The 22,875-nt window shown below is 43.0% G+C and overlaps 1 protein-coding gene across 3 annotated transcripts in view; it reads left to right on the plus strand.

The window, feature by feature from the left end:
- The window catches only part of ZNF236 (zinc finger protein 236), a 1,135,475-nt gene that overhangs the window by 609,998 nt on the left and 502,602 nt on the right, over positions 1 to 22,875 (plus strand). For all 3 annotated transcript variants that reach the window (XM_086965182.1, XM_086965180.1, XM_086965183.1), the window contains exon 18: positions 20,571 to 20,722. In XM_086965182.1, coding sequence (XP_086821308.1) covers positions 20,571 to 20,722 — 152 coding nt within the window. The remainder of the gene's footprint in view (positions 1 to 20,570; positions 20,723 to 22,875) is intronic.

Below are 22,875 nucleotides of genomic sequence, written 5' to 3' on the forward strand. Positions count from 1 at the left end.
CAATGTATCTTTTCCAAAATACAATGTGTTGTGCATAAGGGTTGCCCTCGCCCAGGATGAACTTTTTCTCAAAGTCGAGGACGTACAATCCCGATACACTTGGAGCGAAAGTGCTCCCCATGGAAGTGCCCCCTGTTTGCAAATAGAGTTTGCCTTCAAACTCGAAGTAGTTTCTCTTAAGTGCAAGGGTGGCACATTCCAGAATGAAGTGTTTGGGGGTGATGTGTGTCCATATGGTGTCGTCCAGTGCTTTACCTAGGACCGCTAGAGTTGCATCCTGAGGTAAGCTAGTGTAGAGGCTTTCAATATCGAAGCTTACTAGAATCGTGGTGTCTACCTGAATGTCTTTCAGGAGGATCAGAAGGTTCTTTGTGTTGCGTAGGTAAGTGTCTGTTTTTTGCACCATGTCCCTGAAAAAGCAATCACAATATCTAGAGAGGGGCTCTAGGAGGGACCCAATGCCAGACATGATGGGTCTGCCAGGAGAAGGGATTTTATTTTTATGCATCTTTGACAATATATAGAAGTATGGAATTTTCTCTTCGCTCATCGTAAGAAAGTCAACCTCATGTTTGGTAATGTAGGTGCTGGATTCTGCTGCGTCCACCAGCAATCTTATTTCCTATTTCAGTTCCTGCGTGGGATCAGCTGTCAGGGGGCAATAGTTTTTATTGTCAGAAAGTAGGCGAAGGCATTCAGTTTGGTATGCTGTTCTGTTAAGTACAACCACCCCTCTTCCTTTATCTGCAGGTTTGATGATAATCTCCCTGCAGTTCTTTAGCTCTTCTAGAGCCTTTGTTTCCTCTACTCATGTTGTAGAAGGTTTTTTTTTTCTTCCATCCTTTCAATGTCATTATACACTGCCTGTTCGAATGTTGTAATTTCGACGGGTATGGTTTGTGGGGGAGGTAAAAAAAGTGGATTTATTGCGTAGGCCTGTGCCTTCCGTGGTCTGTGTGTCTTGGGTGTCGTTTCCTTTTTCAAAAAAGGCTTTTAATTTTAGCTTTCTGAAGAAACTCGCAAGTTCGCAATAGAGACCGAACTTATCTACTCTGGCTGTCGGAACAAAACCTAGGCCTTTATTGAGTGTTCTTTTTTCCACTTCCGAAAGTTCCCTAGAGGAGAGGTTGGTCACTGGGTTCTGGTGTTGCTCGTCCCCGGTTGTGGTTGTGGTGTTTGTGTTTAGCTTCTTGTATGATTGCCCACATTGTCCTGCTCCTCCCAGTGTACCTGACTGTTTCCCTTTCGTCGTCCTCTCCCTCTGCCGTCCATCCCTAAAAAAGGGGGGCGAAATGTGTTATGTGGGAACTTAGTCTGTGGGAATGGAGGTTGCCACCCAAACCCCTGAAATTGTTGGTGAGGGTTGAATGTGCCTGGTTAATTGCCTCTCCTTCAGGGAACTTTCGGACGTGGAAAAAAGAACAGACAAACGCTTCTATGTGGGTGGACACCGAGCTTCCCGCAAAGATTACTCAGATAGGGGTTGTCTGCACAAACAATGGGTCTTAGCACCGAGGGGCTTTTATATTTAAATACACCTCCTGTAGTTACTTTCATGTTTGTGTAAATCCCGATTACATAATCGATACAATGCGGGTGGGCACCGTGCTTCTCTCTATGATTCTCTCTTACTAGTGGCACCCTCTTTTTGAACCACATAGATTAACCAGAGAGGGGTTGTTTATCAAAAAAACAAATATGCGGCTGAGCACCGCAAAGTTTCCTGAAGGGATTTAATAACTTTACACGAGAATGCTTGTCTGAATAACGATCATTTGTCATCACTGACTTCTATTTTCTGCCAACATAATGTCTCAATAACAGGCCCCCCCACAGCCTCCTAGGGGAATAACTTCATTTAGTTTTCCGTAAGTTCATTTGTCTTGCCAGTTACCTTTTTGTTTTAAACAAACTAATAAACCTTGGTTCTCCCCCACTTTCCCTCCCCTTGTCTGTTAACCACAAGTGCACTATCACTTCAAGCCTGATTGAGTGACACTTGAAATACATTTGAGTAGTCAAAATAACTGCTTCATTATGTTCAGTGAGCGTTTGACACCCACATGGAATGATGAAAGCAAGTGGGTATGGATTGTATGAGAAACCAGTTCAATGGATGCACCAATGCATGATCGCCTGAAAAAATTGCTTACGTTCACAGAAATATCGTTATACTGAGCACTAAATTTCAGTTCTAGTTTTATCGAAAGGAGAATGGATGCGAAAGTGAATGGAGATAATACACTGACAATGGAAAATGTTCTTAATTGTGCAACGTGTATGTTCTGCTCTACTCTTTAAAAAATTTTACTTACACAGAAGGATGTAAGGGCACCGAACCGTAAGTACACGGTCAGGCTATCTGTTGATTCAGAGAAGGGTGCGCCTTAGCGTGCGCAGACCTCTCGTGTCAACTCACTTGGTCCTGACGAAAACCTCAAAAATTTAAACAAAAGGTTGAAACATGTTGACTATATTTTCAGACTATCACTGATACTTTCTGGTCAAACCACGCCAGGGGAAGTATCTAACCTGTTTGAAACAGTGTCACATATGACTCTAGAATAAATTGTGTAGGGAGTACATGATAGACACTTTTTAATCCACACACTTACAGCATACTATCACAAAAATTCACAAAAAAAACAGCTCCGCAGCAGTCGCAGGCATCAAAGCACACCTGAGTGACACTCGGTCACTCAGGTGGAGCCCGATGATGAAGCATGTCACCAACCAGGTTGGTGAGTGAGGGGTTTCTTAAAAAAGAAAGAATTCTTACTTTTTTGCATCTGTCTCCGCCTATCTATAATCACTAGGACACTGTGTCCTGGGGATACTCTATTTTTGTTTCATAATTGTATGACCCTAGGGGACTGAGAGTATAACCCCTAAGCAAAAAAAACCTTACTCTCCCATTTGTTTATTACGTCCCTCAGCTATTACCCTGCTTCATCATCCCGGCCCTTGGATTCTGTGTGGCAGAGCTGCTGTCATTGTTAACGTTAAGTATGCAGTTGGAGAACTTGTATGTACTACCTGTCTTTTCCCAAGACAAGATACATGGATTTGCTGTTTTTTTCCTCTGCTTCAGTTGTATTGTGGGGTTGCTTATTAAACACCCCTCCCATTTCCCAGTCCAGCTAAGTCTTAGATCTAGTACTTTTTCTTATCCCTCATCACATTGCAATTTGATAGTAGTTGGGGACTTCATCATTTGGGCAGACCCCGCTTCTAAGTTCTTTTGGCTACTACATTTATCAGTGACATGGCTGCTTAGGAGCTCCATATGATACTTCCGAATCCAAACACAGCATGATGATGGAGGGTGTGCTAACACTTTCAAACACTTGAACCCAGTCAAGAGATCTGGGTTAAATCCATTGTTGTTTTGCTCACTGTGCCAGCCCAGCTTGGAACCTACCATATGCAAATCATTCCTGACCATGATCCCCATGGGAACGGTCCAGCGCAAACTGTCTGGTCAGGTTCCCCATGACCGGAAACTAGCATCCTGGGACCGGTTTCGGGGTATCACCTCTCATCAGACAGGCTTGATTGACCTTTTATTAAAATGTACTTTAAAAAAACAAAACATTCCATTGGTGAAACTACAGCCTTTTGTCACATATTTTTATTCCTAGTAAAGTCTTTGCTGGGCTTCATCCAGTAAAATATTTTGTTGGAAAATGAGGTAATGTACATTTTTTCAGAATAATATTTTGTGATTTTTTTTTTTTTTTTTAAGGGCAAAATGTCAAATTGCTGTTCTTTCTCCCTTCTGCAAAAGTCATGTTTTAAATGCAACTGCTTGTGGAGATTTCTTATCTTCAAGTGAAAGCCATTTCTGAAACATACTGTCACTAATGGCCTCCTCGAAGGTGGTTTGAGGGCGTCCTTCTAAGACCAGTGCCTTATCCTGAGCCAGTTTGTATAGCTACTCCCTAACAAGAAACATAGCAAACACTAAAGAAGACCGGCAGATTGACGTTGCAAGGCTTAAAAACGGTGTGATTTATTGCTAGATCTTCCCATGCACTAGGGGATATTGCTCCCTTAGCAGTTCCAGCTAGCTGCAACACAACGTCTATTTTCTGACCTCTTAAACATCATAAATGCTTCAAAACAGTCATTTCTCGGCACTGTTAATGACATTTTTCACTTCATGGATACTGATATTGTACTGCTTTGTCACAATTGGATGAGAGTAATTGGTTTCGCTGGCAGAATCCATGCTTTTCTGCGGAACACGCAATTTGATTGGCAGTATCTCTTCGGGATGAAGGCTGATAACTTCTGAAGTTGCCTTTGCAATAACCTTTTGAACCATTCAGAGGCAAGATTTGGGGCATTCCAGAGAGCAATCTTTGTGCAGTGCGTGCAAACAGAAAATAACATCAGCATTGTGCACTGGAGTTTCCTCTGTAGACTTTGTCTATAGTAGAGTGTCTTTCTACTTCACTTTTCACCCACTTTTTTCTTCTGTAGAATGGCTAATAAAATCTGATTGCTTAAAGCCCATGTGACTGGTATTTCACATTGGACTTGTCATCCATGGTACCCTGACTTTTTCCAGTGGTACTATGTACGTCTCTGGCCTCTAACTGTTTCTTGACCCCCCCCCCCCGCACCCTCACTAATATCCCCCCACACCACCCACAGACCACTCCAAAGGAGCTGAGGTGGATGAGACCTGTTTTTTGTAGAAAGTTTTTTTTGAAGATTTGTCAAATGGCGTCAAATTTATTAGCAAAACAAAAAAAAGTTTTTCCTATGGAAATGTGATCCTGTGATTCTAACTCTACAACCCTGTGGCGACTGCCATTGGATACTATACCTGTGTGTGTGTATGTATATTATATATATATATATATCTTTTTGATGCACTATGTGACCAATCTGCCATCTTTTCTAAGGGACACAATGGATTTTTTGCAAAGAATATCAACCTGTGAATGGAAACCAACCTACCAAATGGCAACAATTGATGTCACATCACTCTATACCTCAATACGCCATGAGGATGGCATTGAGGCTGTGAAAGAGATCCTCAAGACACGGTCTGTGAATTATCTGGAACATTCAATAATGCTATTGGACATGCTCCAATATTGTCTAACACACAACGCGTTCCTATTCCTGGGAGATATATATCTCCAGAAGCAGGGTACAGCAATGGGGACATCTTTTGCGCCCACATATGCAAACATCGTGATGGGAGCCTGGGAAACTGAGGTGATCAAGAAAGATCAAGAAAATCCAGAGGGACCGAAAATCAAACTGTGGTGTCGTTTCATTGACGACTTGTTCGTCATTTGGGACGGAGATGAGGAATCACTGATAAAATTCACTGAAACCCTAAACAATAACCGATTTACTCTTAAATTTACATCAACCACAAGTTCCCAATCTTTGATATTTCTGGACGTGGAAGTATTCATCATGAAGAACAAACTTTGCTCCAAAATCCACAGGAAGCCAACAGCATGCAATAGTATTTTACATGCTAACAGTGGACATCCGACCAGATTAAAATGGAGTATTCCCTACGGACAGATGTTAAGGGCAAAAAGGAATTGCTCTGAAGTAGATGATCTGGATAAAGAAATAGAAATCATGAGCCTCAGATTCCTCGAAAGAGGATACCCGAATGAAGTGATCACCACTGCCAAAAATCGGATGCATCTTAGGAAGAGAGAGGAACTGCTAATACCTAAGGATAAGAAACTGAGGAGAGACCTAGATCATGACACAGATTCGAGCAGTGCAACAACGAGAATCATTGTGGAGTATGACAATCAAAGCACACAAATGAAGAAAGCCTACAAAAAACATTGGCCAATTCTTCGTTTGGACAAAACCTTGAATGAAAGCCTGACAGCCAACCCGAGCATAACATACAGAAAGACTTCCTCCTTAAGAGACATATTGACACAAAGTCATTTGGGACCATGCAAGGAGAGAAAACAGAAATGGCTGACAACACCTGGCTTCTGGAAATGTCACAAATGCAAAGCGTGTGAACATGGGGAGAACATCAAGCATTATGTACTTCAGAATGGTAGAAAAGAAACCATTTATGACCACATTACATGTGAATCTAAATGTGTAGTTTATCGACTCAAATGTCCATGTGACAAGTACTACATTGGTAGCACCATAAACAAATTAAAGTTAAGGATATTACAACACCTAAGGGCGATTAAGAACAAGGACCCGTGCTACCCAATGGCCTCCCACTTCACTCAGTACCACCAAAGTGACACCTCGCTCTTGAAATATTCGGGAATCAAACTGTGCAAACTCCCGGAACGAGGTGGAGACCAACTACAACTTTTAAGACGCCTAGAATCCCGAATGATACTGAGTATGGGAACTGAGGCACCGTTTGGCCATAACTTGGATGCCGAACTACATGTACATTTGTGAACTGATCTGATAAAACAATAATAATGCTGTCATTTGAATGTGTAGATTTCCAAGGGGTTCACGTCTTTACCTAAATTGAAGCTGGAATGTGTACATGTTGTGAATTACAGAGATTTAGAACCGGTTCATCTTGAAGATCCTATTTTTGACTTTGAGGGAGGAATTGTGGGATATAGTAAGATAGGAAATGTATGACATTATGAGAAGGAGATGAGAAACTTTAGGAATTTTTGGCACTTCACCATATGGATCTTTTTGAGAAGTTGTATGGGAAGAACTGACATAAGAATGTATGTAACTATAGATAGGGGACTATATCACACTTAGAGATCTAAAATATACACTATCTAGTAATAACTCTATGTTCATACAATACTTCATTTTGTTCAATATAGAAATCTTCCCACCCCTTCCCAAAATCTAAACATTATCATCACGTAATATAACTGTCTTACAATTCCCAACCCACTATTTACTTTAAATAATTCCTCATCCCCATAACTGTTTGAAATTATTGATTGGTATGGATTAATACCGTATGTAACTAGATGGATCTCGCTGTAAATAATTGTTAATACTTTATTTAATCTCCGGTTCAATTCTTATATTGGTACTTCACATTAATTTTGAACACAAATATGTACAAAGGATGTACTTTGTAAATACTTTATTTCTGAATGCATAGATCTGAACAAGTAGTAGAGTACTTTACGTTGATTGTACATAACTTTGTGTATATACCTTTAACATGTACTAGCCTTGTATATAGATTGCTGGGTGGGTTGGTCAAGATGACCATGGAAATGGTAGAGGGTACTTACACTAAACACACTATTTAAACAAGGTCTAGACCTAGGGACTCTATGGTCCAGTGGAAGGCAGGAGCCGAAACGCGTAGACCGTCCTTTTTTGATGCACGTTATATTTGCACTGGTGTGTAAATAATAAAAACGCTAAAAACCAACTGTTGCTGTGCCGTGTCCTTTGATCTGCAAGAAGTGGAGAGAAGAAGCTGTGGCTATATATATATATATATATATATATATATATATATATATATATATATATATATATATATATATATATATAATATCTCCATCGAACAGGAAACCCAAATTGAAGAGGCCGCAGGAAGTTAAATTTGCTCTCCGGTTTTACTGACCGCTTGCAGGCAGGCAAAGAGGCAGCAAGTGACATCAATAAAATGTTCGCCAGACGCATTTCAGGAAGTTAAGTTTCCCTTCTTCAGTGGCGTGGATACAAAGAGGGGCAGGAAGCACTGTTTATATTACACACCTCGATTGTCAACATCTGCCATGGTGGGCGTGGCCAAGTACATAGCCTCATGGGTGTTGTAGTGCGCAATAGTTTATCCCCAGTGGGCGTGCTGTTCATGTTCCCCAAAATAACACCAAATAATTCCCAAGTGGGTCGATGCACTTCTTGACGATGGTCTGCCTTGCTTTTTAACTGCCTTTGGAGTGATAGGGCACCACCCTGCAAGGTGCCAAATCTCTTTCTTCCCTGTGTCTCTTGCACGCAGTGGTCCAAGCTCAGGGTCCGCACACCGGCGGCGGGCCTTTCTTCTCGACCGGGACCGGCCGAATTACATCCATCGAACAGGAAACCCAAATTGAACTGGTGTGGTACTTCTCTCCACTTGGAACAATATTTCGGTTCGAAATTGAAGGTATTAGAGGCAGCCCCACGAGGGGAAGATGTGGCGCACTGCAATGACCAGAAGGCCTTGCGAAAGGACACGCCCACTGAGGCAGGTGTTTAAAATATCTACGAATGTGCGCTGAGTAAAACTGTCTGCTAACATCCTCTGAACTTGGCTAAAGGGATTCCCCCTAAGCACATCGCACTGAGGAATATTTTATGGCAAGGAAGAATGAACAACGGTGGTTGCATAATTCACCAATGTTACCCAGACCATCGTAATGCAGCCGAAAATGGTACTAATCCTGTGAAGGCTTTGGAGAGTGTTAGGGTAACATTTGGGAAGTTTGCCAAGAGCTGCATTGGAGAAAAATTGGAAGTTGGAACACCGACACGAGGCATTGTGGGACTTGAAGTCCGATGATGAAATGAAAACTCGGAAGGGCAAAAGTTAAGGTGAACAATGTGATATTAATTAAACCTATGTACTTAACGAGTGAAAAGAAGAATGATGAAAGTACTTTTAAACCTTAACCAAACAAATACACTTGCTGAAATACACAGAATAATGGACTGCCTCTTTAAAAATAACGGACTTTAGTCCTTCTTCAATGCTCAAGCTACGTTTAAAACAAGCTAACGAACCCACCATTGACTTAAAGCATATGATTAAGAGGGTCTGTACCTCGAAACGCGTCATGCTGTATTTGCCGAAAATAAAGCTCTTGAAAAGTGCGATGGTGTGGCTGGTCTCACGTTGCTGGTAGCTGCGCGTGTATCTTGTTTGATATATATATATATATATATATATATATATATATATATATATATATATATATTCACTGAAAAAGCCATAGATTTCACAGGCGTTATAGTTAGTTGGACATTTCACTTGTACAAAACCAGAGAACTTCCCCTGTTATAGTTAGTTCAACTAACTATAATTCGCGCACCCGCAATGCACTGCTGATTACGTCACATATTACATCACTCATGACCTGGTCAGTGACATCACTGATGACATCATCCTGTGGCTGTGTGTTTCTGTAAAGTTTAAATATGTTTAATATATAGGGAAAGACGTATTGAAGAATGAGTGGGTGTTTAAGTGTCTGAATGAATAATTTAGTAGGTGCGTGACTGACTCTATAAGTGAGTGATTGAACGTATATTACTGAATGCATGTGTTAGTGACTAAACTGTGAATGTCTGTATCCGTCTGTCGGTATGTAAGAGGCTGCATGGGGTTGTGAATAGCTACATGAGTGTCTATATGGGTTATTGATTGGTTGTCTGAGTATCTGTATGTGTGCCTGAGAGTTGGTGTGGGTGGGGCGTGTGTGACTGCATAGATGTGTGAGTGGGTGATTCACTGGGTGCATAGTTTCAAGAGTGCATCTGTGATTGACTGTTTGGGTGGGTGAGTGTGTGTATGGGTGTGTTAGGGAGTGAATGTTTATCTCAGTGGTACATATGTGCGTAACTACGTATGTGAAAGGCAGTGTATATATGTGTTTTGCAGTATATAAATGGCTATAAGGGAGAATGTGTGATTGTGAGAGTGGCTTTATGGATGAGTGTGTGCTTGTATCAGTGATTGTATAAGAGCGTATGAATCTGCTAGTATTTGTATGAGTAAGTGAGCTGGTGTGTGTATAACTGTTTAGGTGAGTAAATGGCAGTGTGATTAATTATTTGCATGACTGACTAGGTGTGGGAGTACCTCTATTAACAAGTCGCGGTGTGTGAGTGTCTATATAGGTGTATGAGTGCATATGATAGTCCTGTACTGAGTGACCATAAGTATGAGTGACTGTACGGATGAGTGAGTGGATGTGTATGTAAACCTAAGAATCAGTGAGTGGGTATGTAGTTATTGGTGTTGGAGTGTCTATGATTTTGAGAATGGCAGTCTGTAATTTAGAGTGGGTGTATCAAAGGTTATATGAGGGTGTGAGAAGATGCATCAAATTATCACATGGATGATGCCATCCGTGAGGTCACTGACCATGTCATGAGTGATGTAATATGTGACGTCATCAGCAGTACATTGCGGGAGTGCGAGTTATAGTTAGCTGAACTAACTATAACGGGGACATTTCTCTGGTTTTGTACGAGTGAAATGTCCAACTAACAGTGAATTTCAAAGGTTTTTTAAAGGCTAATTTCTAATTATGCCTACAGAGGTAGGACATGTGAAGAAAGAATAAAAAATGCACAGAAAGAAGCAAAAAAATGCAGAAAGAAGCACCAGAGGGCCTTCCCCCTTTTAAAAAGAAATGTAAACGAGAAGGGGGCCTCGTGGCCCCTCACTTGAGGCCAATTTCGGCCCTGGGGACCCCATACCCCGGGGCATAGCCATATATTTTTTTTTAGTATTATTTTTTAAATCTAGAGGGGGGCTGCGTGGCCCCTCTCCTGAGGCCTCTATTATTAGTCCCGGGGACCCCATCCCCCTGGGCTGTGCCTCATTTATTCATTTATTTTGAGGGGGCCGCGTGGGTCCCCTTCTAGGCCACTTCTGGGCCCGGGGACCCCATCCCCCGGGGCCTGGCCGCTTCGTTTGGGACCATGGGGGAGCCCCAATTCCCAAACGTTCCCTGCGGCTCCCCGCGTCCAGCTCGCGATTAGTTTTAAAAAGAATTCCCCTCCGGATTTGCGCACCCAGCGCGAATTCGGCTGATTTTTTTTCCTTTTAAATAAATGCTTTTTGGGGTCCTTGTGGGACCCCCTGAGCAGGCCTAGGGGGTCAGGGTGTTTCTACCCTGCCCCCTTTCTTGTTTTTGGTATTTCTTTTTCTCTTTTCTTGTGACTCAGTTCTACAGAGTCACAAGATGGCTGCCAACACTTCCTGGTTTGGAGTGTTGACAGCAAATTAGAATAAAGCTTGTGGCCGGGAGTTTGAGCGGATTCACTGCGCCTCTATATATCGAAACTTTTATTTTTTAATTTTCTCAGCAACTACTGAACGGATTTACACCATTTAAAAAAAAAGGGCGCTTTCTGAAGCAAGCACTACCTTTTTGCCAATAAGGTGTAATTCCGTTCAGCATTTCCAGCTGTAGCCGTGTTTAAAGTTTCCTATGAGAAATTCATTTTTTGACCTCTTCTTTCAATTTCTCAGGAACTACTGAACGGATTTACACCATTTAACAATAATATTTCTTTCTGAAACAAGAGCTACCTTTTTACCAAATTTGGTGCAATTCCGTTCAGCAGATCTGGCTGTAGCTGTGTCTAAAGGTTCCTATGGAAATTAACATGGAAAAAACACATTTTGGGACCCTCCTTCACCCCCCGCTTGCGGAATCACCCCGAAACGTTCAGGCTAGGTTCTGACCAGAGCGCCCCATGAGTTTCGAAAATTTGGCGAAGATTCGTCATTCGGCGCTAAAGATATTGGGAAAACAAAAAATGCTTTTACTATGGAAACTAGGTCCTAACCTTAACTATAACTATCTACTGGCGGCAACCAGTAGATAATAAATATATATATATATATATATATATATATATATATATGTCCAATTCACCGTTTTCTTGTCAGCAACCAACGATTCCCGCCTTGCTTTGACAAAACCTCGGACACGGATCTTCAGATAAGTGCAAATTTATTTAGTTCCTTGCAGATTAAGTCGCATAACGTTTCGGCTCCGTGGAGCCTTGATCCCATGACAGCTTGTAAAATCACAGTGCTCATATTTGAAGTGACAGATTGATTAAGACCCTGTGATTTGCTGCATCATGAACATAGAAGAAAGATTTGTGAAGTCGGTTGCCTGACCATCTAATACTCTCGGCTTTTACAGTTAATACACAATAAATGTACACATTGTGCAAAAATCGCAAATAAATCAATGCTCATGTTGATAATGAACCATTGTTGTAATTGAGCTGTGCCAACCTAATATAGTCGTTCTGGGATTGTGTGTTATTGATCACATTATCCTGGTCATCCACCACTGAGCATGTCATATCTCTCGGCATTAAAGGTTCATACACGATAAATATACACATTGTTCAAAAATCGCAACTAAATCAATGCTCATGTTGATAATGAACAGTTGTTGTAATTGAGCTATGCCAAACTAATATAATCGTGCTGGAATTGTGTTTTTATTCATCACATTATCCTGGTCATCCACCACTGAGCATGTCATATCACCACTGAGAGCAGCCACTTTTTTCACATAAAATTGATTGATATAGCTTCAAAATATTAATACATATAGTTTGCTAATCAACATAATGAAGTTATGCTTCCATTTGTGTATAATACGGTTTGTTGCAATCACGGCATAAATGCCTCTATTTATTGGCTGCTATTATTTATGATACGCTACAACCTGGAATCATGTAAAGTACTAGCGTGATGATAGTGCAAATTGGCAATGTAAACGTATTATAGGCTTAAAATATCTGGGTGCCTCACTGCATCCCTATTGCACTCAGCCTCAGTATATAAAATGCTCAGACAATGCTACAGTGTAAAACACAATGTAAACATAATACACATAGGCTAATGTGGCTGCCCATAAAGTGCAAATGTGTTGTCAGTGCCAATTAGCAATGTAAACATGTTCTTGAATTAAAATATCTGGGTGCCTCACTGCATCCCCATTGCACTCCGCTCAAGTATGTAATATGCTAAAAAAAATCTTTTTGCTACAGTATAAGATCGCGAGGTACATATAATACACATAGGCTTATGTGGCTGTCCAACTCCATATATATTGCAGTTCCTGTGGTTCATGGGTTAAATACCTGTGAATGTTGGCTGCTCTAATTAAGTCCTTCTACACAGTACTTAGGTAAAGTGCAAAGATGCATCAATGTGCAAATATACAATATATATATATATGTGTGTGTGTGTGTGTGTGTGTGTGTGTGTGTGTGTGTGTGTGTGTGTGTGTATGTGTATATATATTTGGAATGTTTACAGACACCCGAGAGCCAATCAGCTTTTCGCGCGCAAGTCGAGTGGCGCGCCCGGTGCGCTCCCCGGTTCGCGTACCGGGGCGCGCTTACAGATATATATATTTTTTTGAACCTAAATTACTCAAAATCCACTGGAGCACATATCTTGAGACATAGCAAAGGCACATCGGGCTACCAGTCCCTACAATTTTGCCAAGTTTGGTGGAAATCCATTCAGCTGTTCGGGCTAAAAGTGAGGTTGACCGCCCTATGGAAATTAACATGGGGAAAACGCGTTTTGGGACCCCTCTTTTATCTCGGCCCCCGCTTGACGCATCCCCCCCAAACTTTCAGGGAAGGACCGGAGATCGACGAGGCCATTTTGAGGAAATTTTCAGGCAGATTCGTCAACCGGCGCAAAAGTAATTCCAAATAGAATTTTGAGATTTAACTTTGAAAAAAATCCTAACTATAACTACCTACTATATATCTATACTACTACTATTATAAAGAGAGAACACAAACCTTTTGGCAAGGTAAACTCGGGAACCACAGCGCCAATCCACACACCCAATACATTGTTGTAATCCTCAGGGTGTGCAGATGGACATAAGCTATAGAAAATAAAAAAAACGTAAATTTAAAAATATAACTTTAAAAAAAAGTAGTGCCCTGAAAGTAGCGCTGGCCGCGACGTAGCGCTGGCCGCAACGTATGTGATGACGAGAAGGAGCGGCGGTGAAGTGAGGAGGGCGGGGAGGAGCGGCAGCTCAGGTGCGTCATGACGAGGAGGAGAGGCGGTGAAGTGAGGAGCGCGGGGAGGAGCGGCGGCTCAGGTAAGGCTCTGGGACACGGGAAATGTCGGGGCGGGAGGGAGCCTGTGCGGGAGGTTGGCCCTGAACAAATGCGGCTGAGGTAAGGCTCAGGCTCTGGGGGCAGCATTTCAGGCTTGCGTGCACTTCCGCCCCGGCCCCCGCCTGCCACGACATTGTCCGGGACACAGACAATGTCGTGGCGGGCGGGGGTCGGGGCGGGAGTGCACGCAAGCCTGAAATGCTGCCCCCATCCCCCTTCTGCCCCAGGCAACGCTGGGGCGGGCTGCTAGTATATATATATATATTCCAAGGATTATCCGAATTCTCACAGGTTCTTTCTAAAGCTGCAAACACTGATACGGACCCAAAGTAAGTGCAAGTGAAGTTTATTGTAGATTCAAATCGCCATGACGCGTTTCGCGCTGCCCAGAGCGCTTGATCACATGACACAGCCACAATTCAGGACATTGGTTAAATAGGCCTCTAAACTAGTCACATGTTATTGCCTACAACTCGAATGGAAATAGAAAAGTTACGCAGTTCAAAAACTACATACATTTCTTAATGACAAAATACTGTTTGTGCAAAATACATTGTAAACGTTGTGGCTAAAACTATGTAAAAAAATATAAAATTACTTTACATATTAAAACCATGTCCTGAAAGAATAAGTGATTAGTGCAAAACAAGGTGTATTAAAATCGAATATTTCTTAATAGTTTCTGAAATGGTTTCTGGTATGCAGCGTTACAAAATACAATGTTTCTATTCCTACATTTCTTTTCTCTATTTTATGTCCAATTGAGTAGACTTTATCTTAGTCATTTATGTTACACCAGATGCAAAAAGTAACTGCTCAGTGGCAATAGAGCCCCATTGCCAAACTACATAAGTAGTGGGTTCAATAAAGTGAAATAAAGTGCCTCGTGCTTGTGGGCCATATGGTGGTAATTATAAGCCCAGGTCTGATATCGGTATAATACCCACTACATCCTGATAGATGATATAAGTGAATGTCTATGAATTAATATCGGTTTAAATACCCGTTCAGTCTCAACATATCAAGCTGTTCAGGATTGAGAGTATATAGGAGATTCTCATCAAGCATGCTTGGATGGGCCAGATAGGAACGGAAAAAACATTTCCAATGAGTTTCACCATATTTTCTGCAATAAATACTTACAAAATCAGTGAATCAGTACGTATTAAAAATTGCAAACAATTAATTCATAGGTGGGGGAAATTTTAGTTCAAGATTTGAATAAACATTTATTAATAAATATTTAAAAGCCCATAAAAAGATATTAAATTCAATCTATATATCACCTAAAAGAGCTCCTATTTCATGCTATGTGACCACTGGTGAGATGCCTATTACAGACATGTATACAAATCCTCTGTGATGTTAAGACCCGAAGGATGTTTAGTGTTTAGCTCAAGTATGTAGCGGGTCTCGAGGCGGCATAATTTTTCCTCCCTATTGCCTCCCTGTCTGCTCGCCGGAACACAGTCTATTGCAAAATATTTTAATTCATTACTTTTGGAGTCATGTTTGGCTTTAAAGTGTCTTGCCACAGGGTATGTATTGTCCTGATTGCAAATCGCTCTAAGATGTTGTAAGATCCTTTTATGTACGGGGAGCTTAGTGCTCCCTACGTACATCAGGTTGCATGGACAGATCAAGACATAAATAGTAAACTCCGTTTTGCACGTGAGCAGCTCGTTGATCTTATGTTCCTTCAGATCGAATGATGAATGATAGCTGGTTTTATTCAACGCTTGGAGACAAGCTTTGCAGACTTTACAATTGTAAAAGCCTACATGTGTCTGGAGCCAATTTGTAGATTCCAAAACCTCTGGACTGGTTTTGACGAGCTCATCCTTCATGGATTGCCCCCTACTATAAGTTATGGATGGTCTTTTGGGAGATCTTTCCCTATTATTGGGTCACTTAAAAGCAAGGGCCAATTCTTATTAATTATAGTTTCAATCTGTTTGTGTTGGGAGCTGTATTGTACAATAATCCTAAACTCGGGTATGGTTTGTGGGGTGTCCTCACTAGTTATTGTTGCTTCTGACCTACCCGTTAGAAGTTCCAGCCTTCTTTTCTGCATAGATTTAGTGATGGCCACCTCTATTATGTGCTCTGAGTAGCCCCTCTCCATAAACCTCAATTTGCTTTCATATTGGGCTTGTATCAGATCGATGTCCCTGCTATGTATACGCTTCAATCTTAACATCTCCCCATATGGGATGCTGTTTATGAGATGTTTCACATGTGAACTTTTAACGTGCAAGGTAGAATTTTCAGCAGTTAATTTGCGGTGGAGTCTGGTCTCTATTTTGTTTTGTGCAATAAATACTTCTGTGTCTATGAAAGTGACTGATGTTTTACTAATAGTAGCCGTAAATTGCAGGTTTAAGTTGTTTACATTAATATCCAGCACAAATTTCTCTGCTGAGTCTAGATCCCCATCCCATATTACGAACAAGTAGTCTATGAATCGTAGCCAGGTTTTTACATGAGATTTCATAGACTCTAAGTGCTCAGTCAGGAGAACCAGCTCCTCCCACCAGCCCATGTGAAGAGACGTGTAGCTGGGGGAGAAGCTGGCCCCCATGGCGACACCCTGCAATTGCCTATACATCAAATTATTGAACATGAACACATTGTTACTTAAACAAAAGTCCACCATCTCCAACAACATATGTCTGTGTTTTGTCATGTTATGCAAAGATTTCTGTAGGTAAAAGTCAAGTGCATTCAGGCCATCAGAGTGTATAATGCTAGTGTATAGCGAGCATACTTCCAATGCTATCAATAAATAGTTCTCCTTCCATTCAATGTCCTTTATCTTGTACAAGAAATCACTGGTATCGCTCACATAAGATGGCAAATTCTTTACATGGCTTTGCAAAAAGAAGTCGATATATTGAGACATATGTTCCAGACATCTATTTCTGGCTGAAATAATTGGTCGACCTGGGGGTTCTTTGCATTTTTATGCAGCTTAGGTAGAAAATACATCGTTGGCACTACCGGGTAATCATTTTTTTAGGAATTTATGTTCTTGCCCTGTGATCAGGCCCTCAGATTTCCATTTGGCAGTTTTCTATAACAATTGGCATACATCATTTTAAGTTCAGTCCCAGTAAATTTGGTATAGCAACGTTTATCATTTAATTGTCCATGGGCTGTATGTATATATATATATATATATATATATATATATATATATATATATATATATATATATATGTATGTATATGCATGCAGTGTTTCTAGTGCGGTTGAAATATATATTGTTTTGTCGTAAAAGTCAAAATCACTGCTTCTCAAGTTTTTCTGCCTTGTGCCTCTCAATGTAAGTAACTAAGCAACCACTATTCTGAATAAAATGTGAAAGTAACATTGTGTACAGGAAGTAAAATAAAAAATACTGCTAAAAAATCTAAACATGGAGTGGAACTTTCTACTGTAATACATGTTGCTATCTGAAATCGGGATGATTTTGTTTGAACGCTCTTCCAACATATTTATCTTTCTGACTAGGATTAGCACAAGCATGTATTGGGAAGTGAACGCTTCCTCCGCCCCTGACATCGCCATCGCTATCCCTGATGACTATAAGATCACACGCAAGGACCGCACAGACCATACAGGAGGAGGCATCGCTATCGTCCATAAGAAATCAATCCGCATCTCAACCAGCTCTGACGCCAACCTCGCTAACTCCGAACACCTTCACTTCCAGATCCACATCGACCCCAAAACCACACTCCGAGGCACTCTCCTCTACAGACCACCAGGACCCCGCGCAAAATTCAGTGAAGACATCACGGACTTCATCACCCCACACGCGCTCCCCTCCAAAGACTACATCCTTCTGGGAGACCTCAACTTCCACCTTGAAAAGATCAACGACCGCAACACCGCCACCCTCTTGGACAACCTCGCCAACCTCGGACTTAAACAACTGGTCACTTCCCCCACCCACATCGCAGGTCACACACTCGACCCCATCTTCACCTCCAGCAACCATGTCTCCTTCAGTCACACTACGGATCTCCTCTGGACTGACCACAGCTGCGTCCACTTCACCTACAACAAGCCGAAACCCAGCATCCACCTCCAACCAACTCTACAAAGAAACTGGAACAAAATCACCACGGAGCAGATCTCCACATCGCTCCTTCAAACCTCCCCAGCCCTCTCTTCTAACGCCAACGAAGCCGCCTCCAACCTCACCCTCTGGCTATCCAACACCGCCGACACCTTAGCACCACTGAAAAAACGTCAACACAAACTTGGCATCAAGAAGGCCTCATGGTTCAACGATGACCTCAAGAATTCCAAGAAACTGTGCCGCTCCCTTGAAAAGGCCTGGAAAAAAGACCCATCCACCAACACCAAGGACGCCTTCAAAAGTGCCATCCGTACTCACCACCAACTGATCCGAAAAGCCAAGAAAACAGCATTCAAGGATCGACTTGACAACAACGCCCACAACAGCAAGGAACTTTTCAACATCGTCAAGGAATTTTCCAACCCCTCGGCCAACTCCAACGACATCACCCCCTCTCAAACCCTCTGCGATTCCCTAGCCTCTTTTTTCCACAACAAGATTGCTGACATCCACAACAGCTTTGACAACCAACCCGGAAGCCAACCCACCCTACCATCAGCTGACCATCTTCCCCTCGTTAACACCCTTAACGCCTGGAACCCAATCTCCACTGAGGACACCATCCGCCTGATGAATTCCATCCACTCTGGATCCCCCACAGACCCATGCCCTCACCACATCTTCAACAAAGCAGACTCCATCATAGCTCCGCACCTCCGAGACGTCATCAACTGCTCCTTCAACTCCGCTACCTTCCCAGAAGACTGGAAACACGCTGAACTCACCGCCCTTCTGAAAAAACCAACAGCAGACCCCACCGAACTCAAAAACTACCGCCCCATCTCGCTTCTTCCATTCCCGGCCAAAGTCATCGAGAAAGCTGTCAACAACCAGCTCGCCGCCTTCCTCGAAGCCAACAAATCACTCGACCCCTCACAATCTGGCTTCCGAGCCAAACACAGCACTGAGACCGCCCTCATCGCAGCAACAGACGACATTCGAACTCTACTGGACAATGGAGACACAGTCGCCCTCATCCTCCTCGACCTCTCTGCAGCCTTCGACACAGTCTGCCACAGCACCCTTTTACAACGCCTCAGAAACATCGGAATCCAAGGAAAGGCACTGGAATGGATCACCTCGTTCCTCACCGGAAGAACCCAGAGAGTCCGCCTCCCACCATTCAAGTCCGAGGCCTCTGAAATCATCTGCGGCGTACCACAAGGATCCTCACTCAGTCCCACCCTCTTCAACGTATACATGAGCCCCCTCGCGGCCATCGCCCGCCAACACAACCTCAACATCATCTCTTACGCGGATGACACTCAACTGATCCTTTCTCTCACCAATGACCCCAGCACCGCCAAAACTAACCTACACGAAGGAATGAAAGAAGTTGCCGAATGGATGAAACAAAGCCGTCTAAAACTAAACTCAGACAAAACAGAAGTCCTAATCTTAGGTAAATCTCCCTCTGCATGGGACGACTCCTGGTGGCCGGAAGCCCTCGGAAATGCACCCATCCCGACAGACCACGCACGGAACCTTGGCATCATCCTGGATTCTTCACTCTCTATGAACAGACAAGTCAGAGCCGTATCCTCTTCCTGCTTTAACATTCTTCGCATGCTCAGAAAAACATTTCGCTGGATCCCCACCGAAACAAGGAAAACAGTCACCCATGCCCTGGTCACGAGCCGACTGGACTACGGAAACACCCTCTACGCAGGTACCACCGCTAAACTCCAGAAGAAACTACAACGAATCCAAAACGCCTCAGCCAGGCTCATATTAGACATCCCACGCAACGAACACATCTCTGGTCACCTTAAAGACCTCCACTGGCTACCCGTCAATAAGAGGATTACTTTCCGTCTGCTTACCCACGCACACAAATCACTCTACGACATCGGACCAGATTGCCTCAACTCTCGACTGTCCTTCTACACCCCCTCCCGCCAACTTCGCTCTTCCAGCCAAGCCCTCGCCACTGTACCTCGCATCAACAAGACCACCATGGGAGGCAGATCCTTTTCATACCTGGCTGCCAGAACATGGAACTCACTCCCCGCTTACCTTCGCCTCACCCAGAATCACCTAGCGTTCAGAAAACAGCTTAAAACGTGGATTTTTGACAAATAATCCTCCTCCCCTTCCTAAGCGCCTTGAAACCCTCTGGGTATGTAGTGCGCTATATAAATTTTATGACTTGACTTGACTTGACTTGAAGTAGGATTTAAATATCAATGGGGCCCACTCCTAAATAAGTTCATTGTAACTGTGGACTGATACCGTTGCCTCGCTCACGTCTATATTCTCTAAACTATTTAGCTTCATTGCGTTTCCACTTCTTCCCTTGTTTTTCGGATCCTTTGTATCTAAAGTGTAATGTTACCCTTGTGGACATGGTAACCAACATTTTCAAATGGAGCTTTTATTGGAAGGATGGAGCGATCCATATACGCTGTTTCAAATGTAAAGCAGTGCATTTTCTTCAGTACAAATGTATGTTTTTTTCTATGGTTAAAATTTGCTGTGTTCCATAATAATGGTGCTTAAAATGTATGCATTTATAGAACTGGTATTTGCATTAACATTTATGTATTTGTCTTTTTTTATTCAGGTGTGAATTTTGTCACAAAAGGTTTAAGAGGTCTAGCCATTTAAAGCAGCATGTGCGATCTCATACAGGCGAGAAGCCTTACAAGTGCACATTGTGTGGGCGTGGATTTGTTTCTGCAGGGGTTTTAAAATCACATGAAAAAACACACACAGGTAATTACATCTTGTTTCCTTTTTTTCTTCAAAATTTAACATTTTGCATTTACATCTTTATGAACTAAGAATGATCATTTACCCAGTCTAACACCCTCAGGATCGTCTCTTGCATGCTATGTCTCAGGCCAATTCAGTTGATACGATTCATGTTAATTGCAAATAGAAAAAAAAATCATTATTTTATTTGTCGTTATTTAAGCCTTTTACTACTAATGATACCCTATTTATGATTATTCACCAAGCCACCAAGAAAGCAATTTTCTCATGAATACTGCCTTCTGCTTATTTCTCTTCTTTAACCCACTGAAGTTTTCAGACAACTTCTAGATTTTGGAGACGTTTCTGTAAAATGGCCACAGATCACATAAGTATCTTTGCACACCCAACCTGCTGCAGCCAGCCCATAATGGCGTAAACTGGCACTTGTGTTTTGTGGTTATTTTTTTATTTTTGTCCTCTGAGTTGATGTTTTTTTCTAGGTATTTCTTCTGAATGTATTGCATTTCAAGCTCTGTGAGTACTTTCACAGGCAATTGTCTATGAGAGACTTAGGGGTGTTACTTGCTGATTTTGGGCATCAAGCTTAAAGCCTATAAAACTGTTTTGCCCTCTCTCAGTTTGAAGGTATGGATGACCCCATAACATGAGGTTTCTACATTTAATTCTAAATCAAAAAAGCATTTCCTTGTTGAGATGCGCTTTCCTGTGCGTCTCCATCATCAATGGTACATCAAAAGTTAAAACTTCTCTTTGTAAATGAGTACAGCAGTAGAAGGCAAAAGGCAAGGATCTAAGATAAGCATTCATATTCCTTTTCTGAACTTGTTGATCCTGCCAAATTATAAGCTGGACGGGGGGGCGCTAGAGGGCGCACTGCGGGATGGCTGGCTGAGAAAGGCAGCTCCGCCGGACGGAAGCTAATTAGCGGCCTTTAGCCCCCTTCAAACACCCCACCAACGCACCGGTGAAGACTGGAGGTGAGCCCTAGAACACAAGATAGTTGCGGAGATACAGCGTGCGTTCCAGCGACCGCAAGATGGCGGAGGTGCTGGAACGCAAACCCGAGGTCCCGGGAGGAAAGGCGGTGAAGACCTGGGTAACACGAGCGAGTGAGGAGAAGTGATTACTGCAGACACAGGATCGAAATGCGAAAGGCAAGTGGCTGATGGCAGGGGGTGGCATAGGCAGCGAACGAGTGTGCGCCAACTAAAGACAAATTAGTGGAAGCTTCAGCTGGGAGGGAGAGAGAGGCGCGAAAGCAGTGTTGCCGAGTGGACCGTCCAGGCAACCGGGTAGTACACGACCCGCACCTGCCAAAGCCTCAAACTGTGACAGCGCCGATTAGCAAGGCACTACAGCTGCGGCCATTGGGCTGGAGCGCGGCCATCACCATGTGACGCTGAGAACGGAAATTTCTTGCATCACAGGAAGCATGGCGCAGCAGCGGACCTAGGAGCCCCAGTATTCAGATCTGATATCGCAAGTGTGCAATGGCGCTTGGGAACTGAGAAGGCTGCTTAAGCTGGTACTGACAGGGATAAATAAAGCAATAAAGCCGCCCGCAACCGGCCGATGGCTGATGAGTAAACCCACTACCTTGCTGAGACCCCGGACACCTGCCCGCCGTACCACAGCCGTGAAGGTAGCCCAGAAACACGCTAGCCCGCACACCCAAAGCCCCCAGAAACACGTGGGCGACATGGGTAAACCGGACAAGCAACAGTCGAAACTACCGTTTGAAACCAGAAAGCAAGGCAAGAACAACGCGACCACCCCAGACACTGAGGGAGACCAGGAGACGCCTGAGGGCGCGGGAATGGAGGCTGTCCTGAGGGCGATCCAGCAGAGCCTACAAGAGATGAACAACAAACTGGATAACGTGATGCTGAGGGTTGACAACATGGCGGCAAAGATTGAGAAGCATGATGGACGGCTGGCGGAAGCGGAGCAGAGGATCTCAAAAGTCGAAGATGACTCCAGGACCGCGTTGAAAACGTGCAGTGGTCAGGATAAAACGCTAGAGACTCTACGAGCGAAGGTGGAGGACCAAGAAGCTAGGTCCAGGCGAAATAACGTACGCATTTCTGGCCTGCCAGAGTCCACCAACACTGGCAGGATGGAGACCTATGTGGAAAGACTGCTGAAAGAGG

Source organism: Lissotriton vulgaris, chromosome 4_1, assembly GCF_964263255.1.
Source record: "Lissotriton vulgaris chromosome 4_1, aLisVul1.2, whole genome shotgun sequence".
NCBI lineage: Eukaryota > Metazoa > Chordata > Amphibia > Caudata > Salamandridae > Lissotriton > Lissotriton vulgaris.